Consider the following 18,378-nt stretch of genomic DNA (forward strand, 5'->3'; position numbering starts at 1 on the left):
AAAAGGGAGAATAGGGAATTCCCTGGCGGTCCAGTGGTTAGGACTCCGTGCTTCCACTGCAGGGGGCATGGGGTTTAATCCCTGGTCGGGGAGCTAAGATCCTGCAAGCCTTGTGGCACAGCCAAAAAAAAAAAAAAAATGGGAGTGTATACTAAGCAAATTAAAAAATTTCTTTGCTGAAAGTAGTATATAACTGAAAACTTTTAATTTTCACTTAACGTTTTTTAAAAACTTATTATTCTTATTTATTTATGGCTCAGTAGTTGTGGCATGTGGGCTTAGTCACTCCACAACATGTGGGATCTTCCTGGACCAGGGCTCAAACCCATGTCCCCTGCGTTAGCAGGCGGAGTCTTAACCACTGTGCCATCAGGGAAGCCTCTTGTGCTGGTGCTGCCAGCATCATGACAGAGGATCATACTGAGTATCGCTAGCCTGGGAAAAGATCAAAATTCAAAGTACAGTTTCTACTGAATGCATATCGCTTTCACACCATCATAAAGTTGAAAAATCTCAAGTGAGACCTTCATAAGTTGGGGACCATCTGTATAAATTTCACATTATGGAGAAAAGAATTCACCTCAGAATACAAATTTCTGTATGTGTTTGAAGCAGTTTAGCTTCTTTAATTTGCAAAATTTGAATAGCAGAGCCTTGTTTTTGGTTAGGCTTGTGGAGACTACATAATTAGCCAATTCTAATAGATTCTTAATTCAACATTAATTTTAAAAAGTCTTTATATAGGCACTGTGAAATAATGGAAGGAGTATGAATCTCAAATTCAGAAGATTTAGGTTCAAGTTCTGCCTGTTAATAATTTGACCTTTGGCAAAGTTTTAAATATTCTGAGCTTTTCCTTGTCTCTGCATAGTATAATAATGCCTACTTTGCCTGTCTCATGTGTTTACTACAAAAATCAAATGAAATAACTTATAAGAAAGGAACATTTAAATACTAAGGTGAATTTGGTCTATGCATGAGGGAAGTTGATCTAAATGAATGATGCTGTCTGCCTCCATCGTAAGTGAGAGTTAAGCTGTAGTGACCCAGCACAGCAGCCGAGCAAGACTGAATACAGAGGAAACCCTGACTCAAGAATGGTAGACCTTTTTTTGGAAAAAGGTGACTAGGCTTCATGAACAGTCAGTTATGCTGCATGAGCAATAAAATAAAAAGCAAACCCATTTAAAACTGAATATGATTTTAGAATGTTAGAGCTAGAAAACATCTGGGATTTTCTAGGGAACTCCTCTTATTTTACAGATGAAGAAACTGAGGGTTATCCACTAAGTTTTGTTTTTTTTTAAATAAATTTTATTAGAATAATGAAAAATAATACATGCGGATAACCATAGGATACACACATAGGAATTTAAAGGTAAATTTTATACTTTTCAATATGAAACAAAGTACATATCTCATGGAGATATATTTCTAGAGATGCCATGAAACAATAGAGTAATAATCTTGAAAATGAAAAGTATCAGAACATAATATAGGAATTACTAAATAATAAAAAGGTTCAACTCCATTACATGTAGCATAAAATACAAGTATTGGGGCTTCCCTGGTGGCGCAGTGGTTGAGAGTCTGCCTGCCGATGCAGGGGACGCGGGTTCGTGTCCCGGTCCGGGAAGATCCCACATGCCGCAGAGCGGCTGGGCCCGTGAGCCATGGCCGCTGAGCCTGCACGTCCGGAGCCTGTGCTCCGCAATGGGAGAGGCCACAACAGTGAGAGGCCCGCGTATCGCAAAAAAAAAAAAAAAAAAACAGGTATTGGAGAAAGTTTTATAGAGACAAAATAAGATGCATTTCTTAGGGTGGTTAAGGAGACACAAGTTTTTGAAATCAGTTGTATGAGACACTGACTTAAAATGTAATATCAGGCAATGTAACCTCTCAGCCTTCTTCTTCATCTGAAGATTGGGGCTAGTAATAACTTCCCCTGTTGTACTATCGTAGTAAAGGAAATGATACGTGTAAGATGCTTAGCACATTTATGGCACGTGGTATGCACTCAAGAAATGGTGCCTCTATTATTACTATTATTTTTAGCTGTTATGCAGAATCTTCCAGGACATTATTCACTCCCTCCGCTTAATTTGTTTGCAATGTGGGCTAACGGCCCAGGCATCTTTCACTGAAACAACCCAAATAGTGCTCTTCATGTGTCTTTTTTGTGCATCTACAAGTACAAGAAAATTCTTATGTATCATAGTATTGAAAGAGAAGGTTATTCTTAAACAGATTAAAAACAAAGTTTAAAAACAAAAGGCAGAAAATCTAATGTAAATGATCATCTGTTTGTTGTTTAAGTTGTCAAAATTTAATAAAGAACTGAAATGGTTTAAGTGCTTAAGAAGTATGACTTAAGATGGATCTTATGGGATGTGAAAATCATCTCCTGCCCTTAAGCAGTTTCCTTGAATAAAGTGACACAGCAGGTGTCACAGTTTGGTAACTTTTATTTCATTCAATCCACTAAACCCTTTCCTTGTTAAGTATCACTGTCTATGTAATGTATGTTTAACAGAGACAGGACTGTCTTATTCATCTGCTGTGCCTCATCTGGTGCCTTGAACATGACAAGCCCTATGTGTTCATTTTTTTTTTTTTAACATTTTAGTTGAGGAAAAGTTGTGTACAGAATTATTTAGTATCAATGAAGACATGCTATTTCAAAGGTTAATTATAGATTTAAAACATTTTTAATTTCAGACTTCCTTTTCTTCTGGGGAACTATATTTTTGATAACAACAACTTTAGTTGCCCTTCTGAAAAAAGAAAACAAAGAAGTATCAGTAGGAAAAGAAGAAACCCAAGGGATCACAGATACTTACAAGCTGCTTTTTGCAATTATAAAAATGCCTGCCGTTCTGACATTTTGCCTTCTGATTCTAACTGCAAAGGTAAGAGATTTATAAAGCAAATTCCCCATTCTGTTACAATTAACAATATCATGGAATACTTCTGTTGCCTTTTCGTAAGTCCCTTTCCAGTAATATTAGAATTTAACAATAAAAACTAATATACTTTGTTTACTAAATGTGTTTTAAAAGGTGTGATGATATCAAATCGAACATAACTTCAAAGTAAGCTAAATGTCTTAAGATCTTGAAAAAAATTATGCCAATTTGAAGTACTTCTAATAAATATGAGTTTTTAAATGAATGATATTAATGCTTGGAATGGAAATGAATACCTTAAAAAAACAATAGCTCTCTACTATTAGAATGAGTATATACCTAATGTCAAAGGTATTAAAATTATTTACTTAGAATGTAATTTACAAAGCTATGGAAACGTATGATTATTAGAAGTCCATTTAAAAATCAGTTGGATTATTTTAAAATGTTAGAAGGAAATATACTATCAAATAAAGGGGGGTTTTGGTGACTTTTTAAGAATTCTGTATGTTTTCTGTATTAAGATGTCTTAATTTGATAGTTCTAAAACATTTTAAAGAGATTATGTTAGAAGAAAGGTAAGTATATTTTGTTATAGTGAACTATTGCTAGTATTGGAATTAATATCCTAAAATATAAAATCAGTTATAGGATTTTCATATTATATTTAAACCTATCAACATAAACACTTTCACAGCTATCTTTTGATAACCCTAAAGTAAAAATTACAGCCTCATTGTTTTGAAGTACTGAGTTTTTCCTCCTCTCTAAGGATAAGGAGGGTTACATTTTTAGGAAATGTTAGGAAGGTTTAAACTTAAGGTTCAACTTTAGAAATGCTAAAAGTTTCAAGGAAAATAATAGTATTATCTAACTATACCATTGAGAGATAACCATTGATAACATTTTTGGTATATTTCCCTCCAGCCTCCTTTTTTCCCCTATGTATGTATGTGTGTGCATGCACATGTGTGTACATAAACTTGACATATATAATTAATGCATTAATTATAATTAAGAATTAATATTAATATATTTATATACACACAAATACTTTAAAAGTGGAATTGAATCATACTGTGTATAATTTTTTATTTTGTCATTGTCTTATTCCATATTCCTGTATCATTAAATAATATTTTATAATATACTTTTTAATAGCTATAAATTGTCACAGTATATAAATTTGCCATAATGTACTCATTTTTCTATTGTTGTATATTTAATTTGCCATGTGTTTTAATTATAAAAATGCACTAGTGAATATTTTTGTGTGTAACTCTTTGGTGTTCTGAATATTTCCTTCCAATAGATTCTTAAGTGAGCAATTAACGGATCAGTGAATATGATTGTTAAATTGCTTTTTAAAAGATTTTAATAATAAATTATACTGTCACCAGCAATGTATAAGGAGTTGCTTCAAATACAGAGTCTAGAATCCCATGTTCCCCCTGTAGAGTAAACCTCACCAAAAGTAACATCTCTCCTAACTTTTAACACCATAGATTAGTTTTCCCTGCTTTTGAGTTTTATATAAATGGAATATCCAGTATGTATTCTTATGTCTAGCTGTTGTGCTCTTTCACTCAACATCATATTTGTATAATTTATCCATATTGTTATTTATAGCAATAGTTTGTTCATCTCATTGCTTATAATATTCCATTGTATGAATATGCCACAATTTATCCATTCTATCAACAAATGTTTAGGTTATTTCTACTTTTGGACTATTATTAATAGTGCTTCTATGAACTTTCATGTAAATTACTTTTGGGGAACATAGGTGAACATTTCTGATGGGTAAATACCTGGGATTAGAATTGCTGGTCATTAAGAAAAGCATAGTATATACTGCCAAACAGTTTTCCAAAGTCATTGTTCCAGTTTTCTCTACCACCAGCACTGTAAGGGAGTTCTAATCACTACGCAGCCTTGAAACCACATGTATTGTCTTTTCAATTTTAGCCTTTCTGGTGGGTGTGTAGTGGCATCTCATTATAGTTATAATTTGCATTTCCCTGATGACTAAAGAAGTTGAGCATCTTCTCGTATGATTATTGGCCATTTGAATATCCAGAGTTACCCTTCTCTTTAAATTTGTAGAAGTTTTATTTTTTATATATCCTGGATATGAGTTTTTTTATTAGATATGCGTATTACAAATATCTCCTGTACCACTTTTAAGACAGAGTAAATGTTGAAGTCGGTTTGTATATCTAATGTTTACAAAGAGAATCTGTTAAGTATAAGTGAAATTCTTTTCTGGACTTAAATGAAATATCTCTGACCTTTAATTTTTTATGTGAAATTTGCTTTTTGGCTCCATTCCGAGAAGTTAAAGTATTTAAAAGTATTTAAAGTAATATTTATCATTAAAAAAATTTTTTTATTTGTATATTTTCACACTTACTGAAAATTTACTTGTATAGTTGAAAGAATGTCCATATATGTTTATCTAAATTCTGTGATTTTTAACATTTAGCTCCACTTTCTTTATTCTGTTAATTGTGCTATTTTACATATTTCTTATGAAGTATTTGAGAGTAGTTTGTACATATCATGTCCCTTTATCCGTAAATACCTTAAGTATGTATCTCCTAAAAACAAGTACTTTCTCTTACAAAGCCACAACTTAATAAAAAATTAGGAAATTTCAATTGATATAGTACTATTTTCTAATCACAGTGCATATCCAGATTTCACCAGTTGTCCCCAGAGCAGCCTTTATAACTTTATTTGTTCCTGGTCAGGGATCCAGTTCAGGATCACACATTGCATTTAGTTAGTATGAGCCTTTCTTTGTCCTTCACGACCTGGACACTTTTTTAAAAAAATTTTATTATTTTATTTTATTGGCATATAGTTGATTTACAATGTTTTGTTTCAGGTGTACAGCAGAGTGATTCAGTTATACATATACAATATATTTATTCTTTTTTAGATTCTTTTCTCATATAGGTTATCACAGAATATTGAGTAGAGTTCCCTGTGCTATATAATAGGTCCTTGTTGGTTATCTACCTTATACATAGTAGTATGTGGTGACCTGGACACTTTTAAAGAAGACAGACCAGTTATTCTGTAGAATGGCCTTCCATTTATGTTTGTCTAATGTTTCTTCATGTTTAGGTTCGTGCTGTGTATTTATGTCAGAAATATCATAGAAATAATACTGTGACATCTTCAGGGAATTATATCAGGAGCCATATCATGTCCCTTTATCCATTAAATACTGTTGTTAACCTTGATTACCTTGTTAATCCATTGCAAAGTTACTATTTTTCCTTTTGTAATTAAAAACTAATTTGTGGGGCAATACTTTGAGACTGTCTAAATATCTTATTTCACCTCAAACTTTTACCCACTACTTTTAGCATTCTTATTTGTTTTTGTTGTTTTTAAGAATTAATTTAACTATACCTTTTCTTACCCCTCATTTAACTCAACCTCTTAGATATAATGTTTTCTCAGAATTATTTTTGAAAAGCTAGGTGACTTTTTGGAAATTTTGTTGTCAGTCAGAAATCATCAAAAATGTGTATGGTTTGTGGCAATGATGCTTCATTTTAACCAGATTTATTTGGAGTCAAAGGCTTTTCTTTTAAACTTAAAATATACAAATCAGTAGGTTTGGACTTGGACTCTGTTTATTGTAAGATATAGAACTTTTTGAAATGGAAATTTAGTTGTAATTAAAATTACAGTTCCTAAGAGTGCTGAATTTTCACTTGTTTTTACTTCATATTGTTAGTAGACCATAAGGGCAAAGTGTGCCTCTGTAACTTGATTGCTGTACCAGATATAATAATATGATACTTACTTGTAACTGGCATGGGTCAATAATGAGACTGAGGTTCTTAAATTACTTACATATGCTTGGAGGAAAATATTTCATAAGTCACAAATTAAAATATTTTTTTGTTTTTATATTGCAGATTGGTTTTTCAGCAGCAGATGCAGTAACAGGACTGAAATTGGTAGAAGAGGGAGTACCCAAAGAACATTTAGCCTTATTGGCAGTTCCAATGGTTCCTTTGCAAATAATATTGCCTCTGATTATCAGCAAATATACTGCAGGTCCCCAGCCACTAAACATATTTTACAAAGCCATGCCCTACAGGTAAAAATGAAATGAAACCTTACTAAATAAGAGAGGTTAAATAAGGAGCGGTTATCAGTATCACTAGTATCTGTGTATAGAGTATATATGGAAAAAGGCTTGAAAAACATCTTTAACTTCAGTATCATTTATATGCACTTTTATCTCTTTTTAACTTCCTAACAGGTTTTAGATACAGGCTTCTTTCATATGGTAGGCACACAGATTTCTGTTTTTGTTATTGTTTTTTAACCTAAAATGGAGGTCAGCTCCACCTTTCTTTCTTTTTCTATAGATTATTGCTTGGATTAGAATATGCTCTACTGGTCTGGTGGACTCCTAAAGTAGAACATCAAGGGGGATTCCCTATATATTACTATATTATAGTGCTGCTCAGTTATGCGTTACATCAGGTAAGCTTGCCATGGTTTTTCCCAGGAAGTAAACTGTCCTATGTAAAATAAAGAAGAAGTTCTTCTACAATTGCCTTAAAATGATGATAATAAATTTTAAGATTTAAGCATGAATCTGTTTCTGAAGAAATTATTTGACAGTGGACTTTAAACCTTGTGGATTTTATTTTTTGGATTTTATTTTAATGAGTTTTATTCATAGAAAGTTTCTTCTTCATTCATTTCATTTTTTTTCTTTTGTTCATTCAACAGATATTTGTTACATTTCAGAATTTATCCCAAAGTTAATTAAGAATTCTACCCTTGCTAAGTATCCCTAGATTTGGGATTCTTTCCTTCTTCTAGTCCCAATATTTTCTTTTTTCTGAAAGTATTGAGAAATAATGACAGCTTCTAGATTATACGTCCCAGGTTTTTGGTTTAGATTCTGTATTAAATTTTTCTTTCTTTCTTTTCCTTTCTTTCTTCCTTTCTTTCTTTCTTCTTTCCTTCCTTTCTTTCTTTCTTTCTCTCTCTTTCTTTCTTTCTTCTTTTTTCCTTTCTTTCTTCCTTCCTTCCTCTTTCTTTCTTTCTTTCTTTCTTTCTTTCTTTCTTTCTTTCTTTCTTTCTTTCTTTCTTTCTTTCCTTTCTTTCTTTCTTTCTTTCTCTTTCTCTCTTTCTTTCCTTCCTTTCCTTTCCTTTCTTTCTTCCCTCCATGACCTGGGATTGAACCCAGGCCCTTGGCAGGAAAGCATGGAGTCTTAACCACTGGACCACCAGGGAATTCCCTGTATTAAAAATTATGACTTACTCTTTGTGGTTTTGGAAGCTGGGTGTTAATCTGCTTTTTTTTTCTTTATTAAATGTTTGTAATCCCCAAAAGAACTGATCTCCACTTTTCCATAGTCTCACCCAAGCTGCTGTTGCAGAATGGGTTTTTCTTTCCCTGGGAATAAATGGTTCAAATAAATGGCAGATGCCCAGTAGTAACCTTTGGGACTCAGTTGCAGTTATTGCTAATGTGTGTTTCAGATTCACTTTGGATCTATAGTACCTAGTTTAAACTCTTTGAAAATTATGTTTACCAACTCCTCACTGTTTTTAACTGAAACCTAAAAATATGACTACCAGTTAACCTCAGTAATTTTTTGCATACATTTATATCATTTAGGTGAATTCTGTAGTGGATCATGTCTGACTAGCTGTATGTAAAAACATTGAGGCTAAGGTGTCAAATATAATTTTTTTTCTGTTTTGCACATAGTTAATGCTATGTGCCAAATTGAAGCTAAGAGAAGTAGTTTAGCTTAGTAATGCTTCACTTCTTGAGTAAGTAAAGAAAAATGTGAGGTAGTTGTCCAAAAATCATTTGTTTGGCTTTGGATTTCATTAGAGAATTTTCCAAAGTGTAGTCATCGAAACTCAGAAAACCAGATGCTTTGTGGTAAAAATATTACAAGGCCAAGTAAATTTGAGAAATGATACATGACATAACCCCTCTTTATGTAGCATCTTAATCATTCCTTCAGCAAATATTAAGTGAATACACCTATTCCATGCCAGGAACCATTGTAAGTACTAAAATAAAACAGTGAATAAATCATGCCAGAATCCCTGCCCTTAAGTTTATATTCTAAAGGCTTTCAGGAGGCCTACAGTATAATTTTGTGTAACTTAGTGTTTCTCAGTCTTATTTGACTTTGGAACTCCTTTTTCTATGAACATCCCATGGAACAGTATTCAAAGGAATTCTATTTTAGAAACATGGGTTGTTTTCATGTTCCTAAATGAAGGGTTAATTCTTGCCTCTCAAGGAGATTTTTCTCTTTAGTTTGTCACATAAATTTTGAATTATATATAAGAAAATTATATACATATAATTATATATTCATATTCCCTTTGAATATTTGAGTGCTTATATGTATAATATATACTATACACACATATGATATATTTAGGTATAGTATAAATATAGTGTTTTGCTTATTACTATATGGATCTTTCAATACTACCTCATCTGTCATTCTCAGTTGTGCCTTCCTTGACTACTTGTGATAAAATTAATCTCCCATATATTTAAGCTCTGATAGCACAATGTGTGTACTTCTTTTTTCAATACTTACCACATTTCATCATAATTATTTATTCCCTATTTTCCCAGCTTAGAATAAATTCTTCAAGGGCACAGAGGGACTGTGTCTTATTCATCTTTGTATTGCCATGACCAGACGTTAAAGCCTGGCTTGTAGTAGGTGCTCAATAAATGTTTGTTGATTGAGTTTAATAAGAGTCATGAAAATTAATTTTCTGGTTTATGCTTTCAATGTTCTTAATTTAGACCATAGCTTTTTAAAGTCTAATTGTACTGAAGATGTTTTACATTTTGCCTGTAGGTTACATTGTATAGCATGTATGTTTCCATAATGGCTTTCAATGCGAAGGTTAGTGATCCACTTATTGGCGGAACATATATGACCCTTTTAAATACTGTGTCCAACCTGGGAGGAAACTGGCCTTCTACAGTAGCTCTTTGGCTGGTAGATCCCCTCACAGTGAAAGAGTGTGTAGGAGCATCAAACCAGAATTGCCGAACACATGATGCTGTTGAGGTAAGTATGTTGCAATTTTAGATAATGTTAAGGTAATATTAAGATATTAATTTCCTCGTTTTTGCCTCTAGAAGTACTACATCTTTTTAAAATCGTACCTGCCCATAGTTTCTAATAGCTTTTTCTTTCCCATCATAACTGAGGGTATAAACACACTCACATCAGTAAGTGAAGCTCACTTGAAGTTGCTTCTCAGCAAGGGAGGAGCAGTCTCTCTCTCCTTCACCTTGTGTACCATTGTCCTTATACACTAGGCATTTAATAAATGCATGATTAATAGCTAAGGTATATAATGATATAAGAAGGAGAGTTCCATTGGCTATTCATATAACAAATGGTGGTAAAACTGAATGGTTAGTAGTTTGTTGATAAATTATTTCAAAGTAACAATAACCCACTTCTAGAGTAAATTCCTTGGAAATTTCCTCACATTTCCAAATATGAAAAGCTATATCTTGAAAATGAATATTGTTTACAGCAAGAGCTGAAAATTCTTTTTAATACTGTTAGTAGCATTAGAGAGATTAAGATGCATTAACTTGTTTTGTCACTTGGAGTGAATTAAATGTTTTAACAAAAGTATATTTTGATTAATCCTTTAAATAACAAAGTAGAAACATGTAAATTGCGAGTGAATTAAATGTTTTAACAAAAGTATATTTTGATTAATCCTTTAAATAACAAAGTAGAAACATGTAAATTGCGAGTGAATTAAATGTTTTAACAAAAGTATATTTTGATTAATCCTTTAAATAACAAAGTAGAAACATGTAAATTGCTGAATACTTCCATTTTGAAATTGTGGGGTATTTATTGATATTATAATTTTATTTTTACAGCTTTGCAAAAAACTCGGTGGCTCATGTGTTACAGCACTGGATGGTTATTATGTGGAGTCCATTATTTGTGTTTTTATTGGATTTGGTTGGTGGTTCTGTCTTGGTCCAAAACTTAAAAAGTTACAGGATGAAGGACCATCTTCATGGAAGTGCAAAAGAAGCAAGTAATGCATTCACTACTGGACATTCTAGAAAGGTAACTCTAGTTTAGTTTTAACTCAGAGAGTTATGATAATCAGTGTACAGGAGTATAAAGTATTATTTTAAACAGGAAATTATTAATATAAAATGTCAAATGGTTAAAAATATAGGGACCTCTCTGTATATTTAAATATACTTTTCCTTGTCAATGTATTTAAAGTTTACTTAAGGTCAGGAAATTCGTATTAAAACAACTTTTCTGATCTTGTTATTTGATTTATGTCTTTTTAATTTACTGACCAAAGCATGTTTTAACCTGCAATGCAGTAGTCATGGGTGGTAACCATGCAGCAAGTATTGTTATCAGTACCTATCATTGAGCTATATTAAAATGTTTGGTAAAATATATTAAATGGAACAGAGCTTGATATTCAGGTACTAACTACAACTAGTTTGGCCTTGTTGGCAGTTAAATCTTATTTTGAATTGTAAATTGGTTGAATTTGTTGTGGAATTTGTTGAGAAGAGAATGTAAACTACTGAAAAACCATTTTAGTTTTAATTTTTCTGACCATAACCACATTGTGCTAATGAATCTGTGTTAAAAAGACTATTTTAAATGTATTTCCTGCTTTTGTAAGCATTAAAGACTTATAGGAAGATTATTCAAACTATTTTTTATAAAATGAAAGCTATGACTTTTATTGGTTCCCCTCCCCCTTCCCCTTTTTGGAAGATATTTTGATTCCTTGTTAATTTTACCGTAAAGCTTACATATGGTTTTTTGTCATAAGTGCTTCATGGCACATGGACAGCTCACAAGTGGTTCAAATTTAATGTTGTATGTATGTTCATGGCAAAGTTTTGAAAATAAAAATTAAACATTTTTCTTAAAGTAGTCTTCTTTTTATTATTGAGAGAAAAACAGTAAAACTTACTGATTAAGAAAAATTTAAATGAATAGTGTAATTTTAGAAACTGTTTTGAAGACAGAGACAAAGACATTTTGTGCCTTTGACAAATAATGTGTTGGAAAAAGATTTCTTAATTAAGCACTGTACTAATGAGAAAAGCTCTCACAATTATACCGAATCAGGTACTATGTTTCCTCTTATTAAAACACAACCTTCTGTTTGTAAACTGTAGTTTCTAGTGGGGAATTGCTATCCCAGGAGAATTAAGCTTTTGAGTACTTTAGCAATTTCCAACATATTATGTGTACCTGGTAATAAGGTTCTTTGCATATTTTGTATTGTATGGTACTCGGACTCTTTAGAGATTACATAAAGCCTTCAAAAGTTAGAGAAAAAGAGATATTAAATTGACTCTTATTTTTTTTTAACATCTTTATTGGAGTATAATTGCTTTACAATGGTGTATTAGTTTCTGCTTTATAACAAAAGTGAATCAGTTATACATATGTCCCCATATCAGTTGACTCTTATTTAATAATTATTATCTTTGTGGGAAAATACATACTAATGTTTGATTTTGTTAATTTTATAACATAGGTTGAATTTTAGAGTGGGGTTTTTATAAGTAATGGAGGATAAAATGGGTGGGAGAAAATGGCACTCAGCATCTGAAGAAAGATAGAGGCAGTGGCTTCTAGAACTCATGCATTGCCATTGGAAAGCCTGTGTTGGGCATCACTGTCAGATCCTGAAGAATCACCTGGAAAATCGTCCTAGAGACATCCCAAACCATAGACTACAGTACTTTGTCACGTGTGTTGTCCTTTGTCATGTATTATAATCAAAATGTTTACATGAATAAAGAAAACCTACTAACTCTCATATGTGAAATGTATTTTAATTAATTAATTTATTTATTTATTTATTTTTTTGCGGTACGCGACCCTCTCATCGCTGCGGCCTCTCCCGTTGCGTAGCACAGGCTCCGTACGCGCAGGCTCATGGGCCCAGCCGCTCCGCAGCACGTGGGATCTTCCCGGACCGGGGCACGAACCCGTCTCCCCTGTATCGGCAGGCGGACTCTCAACCACTGCGCCAGCAGGGCAGCCCTGTATTTTGATTTTTAACTTTTGGATTAAGAAGCTCACATTGCCATAATTACCTTTATCTTTTCCCCATATTATTACAAATTATACATACTTTCAAACGTACTTTAAGTTTATAAATCATTGATGACTTGAAGTTTTAAAATGTATTTTAAGCCTTAACGGTAAGGTGAAAGCCATTCCATTAATTACACTTGCTCTAGAAATGAACACTTGCTTTGAATTGTAGTCATTTGGTTATTTGGATACATGCTTGTAAGGTTTGCCAAAAAAATGACTTGTTAATATCAATGTTGCATACACTGATCACTGATGGCATCTTATAAATGATCTACCTGAATGTGAGGATCTGTTTGTTGTAAATCTGCTAGAAAACGCTGCCTATTTTTGTGTGTGTTTTTCCTTACTAACAGATCCTGATAAACTCTACCCTCAAGTATGAACATTAACTCCTCCAGTTAATGAATTATATATTTACTGGCTAATATTGAATATAAATACATATATACGTTTATAAATACATATATATATATATATATATATATATATATACATCTCTTTATAGCAGTATTTCCATTTGCACATTGGTTGCAACCCGTTTAAATCAAAAGATGAGTTTGAAAAGCTCTTATAAGATTAGTTAAGATTAGCTGAGACTAAAACTAAAAACTCCCTCCTTGGACTTCCCTGGTGGCCTAGTGGTTAGGATTCTGGGCTTTCACAGTGGTCGCCTGGGTTCAATCCCTGGTCGGGGAAGATCCCGCAAGCTGCGTGGTACTCCTTTGTAAATATTTTAATTTTGCCTGATCAATCATAAAAAATTTGTTCAACACCTGGAATAGATTTCTCTATTGTTTATTTTTATTAAAAATTTTTTTTTTAATTTATTTTTTTGGCCATGCAGCACAACATGTGGGATCTTAGTTCCCCGACCAGGGACAGTGGGAACTATAGTGGGAGCTGTAGGGAGCTCCCCTACAGTGGGAGCTCAAAGTCTTAACCACTGGACCGGCAGGGAAGTCCCTAATTCTCTATTTTTAAAAATATTAAACCTTTGAGAGAATTCCCTGGTGGTCCAGTGGTTAGGAGTCTGTGCTTTCACTGCGGAGGGCCTGGGTTCAATCCCTGGTTGGGGACCTAGTATCCTGTAAGCTGCAAAGCATGGCCCAAAAAAACAAACAAAAAATTAAACCTTTGAAATCTAAACCTATTGTTTGATTTCATCCTTTTATGACAAGGGTTTTTACACTAAACAGTTGTCAGTGGAGCCTTGAAACCCCTGTACTACTTGCAAAACTCTGGATATGTAATTTTTAATTTTTCTGGAGAGAGTTCTTATTAAAATATTAAATGGTCTGTGATCCAAAAAGATGTAAAAGCTATGGCCTTATTGAATATGGGCTGTACTGTGAATTTTAAACATATATTTGAGATAATAGTTGTAAAACTAATTGTTTAAAGCATTCTGAAAACAATGTTAAAAGAAAAATCTATGCTGAAAACTAGAAAATCTCTGCGTTTGTAGTACTGAACTTGAATCTTGAAGGGATTAGAGCAGATAAGACATTACTGGTGAAAGAGGGACATAAGGGTGAATGGTATTCCACAAAAGACATATCTTAGTCATTAAATCCTTTTCCTCCTTATAAACAACTTGTATTTTGCCTTGTTAACATACACCCCCAAAAAGTATGTTGTTTTATATTAAATGGTTGAAATCATTATTTAATATAACACAAGACCAGATTTGTTTTTGTATTTTGGGGGATGATGTCTTTTCATGTATTTGAAATAATGAGTAAAACTATATAATTCAGACCCTGCTAAAAATAAAGAACCAACCTGTTGGGAACATTCCATGCAGATTTCCAAAATGTATTTTACTTTAATATTAAAGAAAGAAAATAAATTTAAAAAATAATTTCATAATAAATAGGATTAATATATTTGACAGCCATTTTAGTTACAGAAGGGAAGGTAATATAGGCGCCTTGTAACTATGTTTTTTTTTTAACCAATGTCTTTGGTAGGTAGTAAGGCATAATTATTTGATTCTCTCTTAGAAGATTTAAAGTATCTATAATAGGTACTTTTCCACTTCAGTTTAATCTCTGCCTGATTTGACAGTGCCAATTTTTTTTTTTTTTTTTTTTTTTTTGGGTGAAGCTCACGGGCCCAGCCGCTCCGCGGCATGTGGGATCTTCCCAGACCGGGGCACGAACCCGTGTCCCCTGCATCGGCAGGTGGACTCTCAACCACTGCGCCACCAGGGAAGCCCCGACAGTGCCAATTTTTTAATGTATTACTATTTAGTTTGGGATGGAGCGCGTTTACATTTCCTACCTGTCAAAACTATTAGAGTCTTCATTTTAGTCCTCTAAATTGTTAGCAAGGTAAAATGGCCATAGAGAGCTAATATTCCTTCCTGGATTCTGTTTTGGTAGAAGCAAGTCCTGTATCAGGGCAGAATAGTTAATGTACAGGACTCATGTCCTCTCCCTTAAGCTAAGAGAAACTTTGACTGTTGGATTTTAAAGACTGCGTTTAAGGAGGTCTGTTTGTTTCTTTGTTTTGTTTTTTTACCTTGAGGGGGCAGACATTTTGTTGGAGAAAATAGTTTTATATAGCAGGATGAAAATTGTATGATTAATCACTTCCTTTTTTTAAAAAATGTTGAGGGGTATAGTTTAAAAGATCATCTTAGCATATCAGCAATATTAATTTGCATAGTTTATAAGAAGTCTTGAAGCATAGAGAAAAATGTTGCTACATTTTAATAGTTTTTTGTCAATATACACATAACTTTTTATAACAATTTTGTGCTCAGAATAATGAGTAAATAGTGTGATTGAAATGAACAAGGTTTTGGTATAATTCTTAGGGAGTTATCCTAAGTATCTAAAATTTAGCACCTTAGTTACAATTAAATCAGTCAATATTATAAAATATGAGTATTAAACACTCTTCTTATTTTCATCAAAATGACTTTATCTTTTTTTTTTTTTGGCCGTGCTGTGTGGCACGCAGTAATTCTTAATTCCATGACCAGGGATCAAACCCGTAACCCCCTGCATTGGGAGTGTGGAGTCTTAACCAATGGACTGCCAGGGAGGTCCCCATAATGACTTTAAATGTTGGGAAAAGTTTACTTTTTATAGCCTTATAGTTAATGAAATTGAAATTTTTTTATCACATGCAACTATACAATTAGGAAAATATAAAATTGGGAAATTTGATTAATTTAAAAAGTTAGTTTGGCATATCTGATAAATTGATAGATTACCACTGTCAAGTTTTATTGGTGAGTCTATATCTATTGTTGTCCTCAGATAGAGCCTTTGCAAGGATTAGTGTAAAACTGAAAAAAATACTCAATGTTGGGCTTCCCTGGTGGCGCAGTGGTTGAGAGTCCGCCTGCCAATGCAGGGGACACGGGTGCGTGCCCCAGTCCTGGAGGATCCCACATGCCGCAGAGCGGCTGGGCCCGTGAGCCATGGCCGCTGAGCCTGCGCGTCCGGAGCCTGTGCTCCGCAACGGGAGAAGCCACAACAGTGAGAGGCCCGTGTACCGCAAAAAAAAAAAAAAAAAAAACAAACAAACAAACAAAAAAAAACTCAATGTTGAAAGCTGTCATTGTTGAGGTTTTTATGTAATCATTGTACCTGTGTCCAGTTTTGAATTAAAAATGCACAGTCCAAAATCATTTCTGTTATCATTTTTGGAAGATCTAGCATTAGCTTTGATAGTTTAGCATTAGTATATGTGAAATGTTTATTTGGCTAATTTATTAAAAGATGTGTGTTAAAGCTTGATATTTATGCAGTATTTAAATATATAGAGTATATTTGAAATAAATTCTCCAGATTTTTATATAAAGGATTATTTAAATGCTCAAAATGATTACTTAACAATTAATCTCTAAAAAAGTAAAACATTAATGAAAGATTCTTATTTTCATTTTTATTACATAATAACCAAGTTTACCTTCAAATCATTCATATCAAAATTATACTAGCTTGGCATTATATAATTAAAAACAAATACAGTAATTTCAAGAGATGTACGCTTTCCACCAAATCTTTTGTCTGTTTTTATGAATTATTGAATTATTGGTTGTACTATTAGTAACCTGGGCAAAATGGAGAATAGGTGGAGGCACAACATTTCTCCTTCAAGAGGAAATGATGTATGGATAGTTTGGGATTATAAAGAATTTCCCTTGAAACATTTGTGTTTGGATATGGCTTCTTCAGTAGTTACAGTTTTGAAAATTTCTTTAAAGGACAATTTGGGACTGTAGATTAAATATTTTGTTTCTGCAGAGTTAGAGCTTTCTGAGCAAATTTTACTCAGACTTGGAACCTGGGCTCAAAGAGAAGCCTTCAAAGTTAAATTGTGACTGAATAGATAGTGAAAAACCATCCTGAGTATATATTAGTTTGCTAGGGCTGCCATAACAAAATACTACAGACTACAGGCTTAAACAACGGAAATGATTTTCTTATAGTTATGGAGGCTGGAAGTCCAAGATCAAGGTGGCAGTGGGTTTGGTTTCTCTTGAGGTCTCTCCTTGTTTTGGAAACTGCCACCTTCTTGCTGTCTTCACATGACCTTTCCTCTGTGCGTGCACATCCGAGGTGTCTCTTCCTCTTATAAGGACACCAGTTCTATTGAATAAGGCACCCACCCTTATGACTTCACTTAACCTTATTTACCTCTGTAAAGGTCCTATCTCTAAATGCAGTCATATTGGAAGTTAGGGCTTCAACATAAGAATTTTGGAAAGACACAATTCAGTGCATAACACAGATATTCACATCTCTGTTATTATGCACAATTCAAGAGGGTATGAGACTGGAGACCATGGAGACATCTCTGGGCTGTAAATCTGGAGACACAAGTCTTGTCTTGCCCCTAAAGACATATATTTACATTCCAAAGGGTAAGAGTACAGGATCCTTTCCAAGGAGAATTTATTTAAATTAAGGAGGTAAGGTTTATCTTTCCTTCTCTGGAAGAGAGGAGGGCTTCCATATAGGACTGATAACAGCTGTCCTATATAGGGCCCCAGATTCATATTTTGAGGTTCCTCATCGATAGTACTAAACCTAGTATATGTAGGCTGTTATCAGTCTGATAAGCTGTTATCAGTCTGGCTCTTATTAGTCACTGCACAGGTAAGAATTGAGAATTAGAGTATGGGAAACCAGTGTGGTTATTAAAAGTAATAATTAAATCTGTCGCTGCTCCAGAAACTGTGTGTACTTTCAGTACAATGTGGATAAATATAACTTAACAGACATGTATTAGCTGATGTTTCTTGAAACTGAATTCTGTTTAGTTCACATTTTTTGGTTATATTATGGTCA

At 33.2% G+C, this 18,378-nt stretch overlaps 1 protein-coding gene across 1 annotated transcript in view; it reads left to right on the plus strand.

The window, feature by feature from the left end:
- Window positions 1-12,785, plus strand: part of SLC33A1 (solute carrier family 33 member 1) — a 23,498-nt gene extending 10,713 nt beyond the window's left edge. Inside the window, exons 2-6 of the mRNA XM_024741237.1 lie at window positions 2,719-2,909; window positions 6,845-7,029; window positions 7,304-7,421; window positions 9,794-10,009; window positions 10,849-12,785. Coding sequence (XP_024597005.1) covers window positions 2,719-2,909; window positions 6,845-7,029; window positions 7,304-7,421; window positions 9,794-10,009; window positions 10,849-11,016 — 878 coding nt within the window. The 3' untranslated portion in view covers window positions 11,017-12,785. The remainder of the gene's footprint in view (window positions 1-2,718; window positions 2,910-6,844; window positions 7,030-7,303; window positions 7,422-9,793; window positions 10,010-10,848) is intronic.
- The last annotated feature ends 5,593 nt before the right edge of the window (window positions 12,786-18,378 follow it).

Source organism: Neophocaena asiaeorientalis, unplaced genomic scaffold (genome assembly GCF_003031525.2).
Source record: "Neophocaena asiaeorientalis asiaeorientalis breed wild unplaced genomic scaffold, Neophocaena_asiaeorientalis_V1.1 scaffold556, whole genome shotgun sequence".
NCBI lineage: Eukaryota > Metazoa > Chordata > Mammalia > Artiodactyla > Phocoenidae > Neophocaena > Neophocaena asiaeorientalis.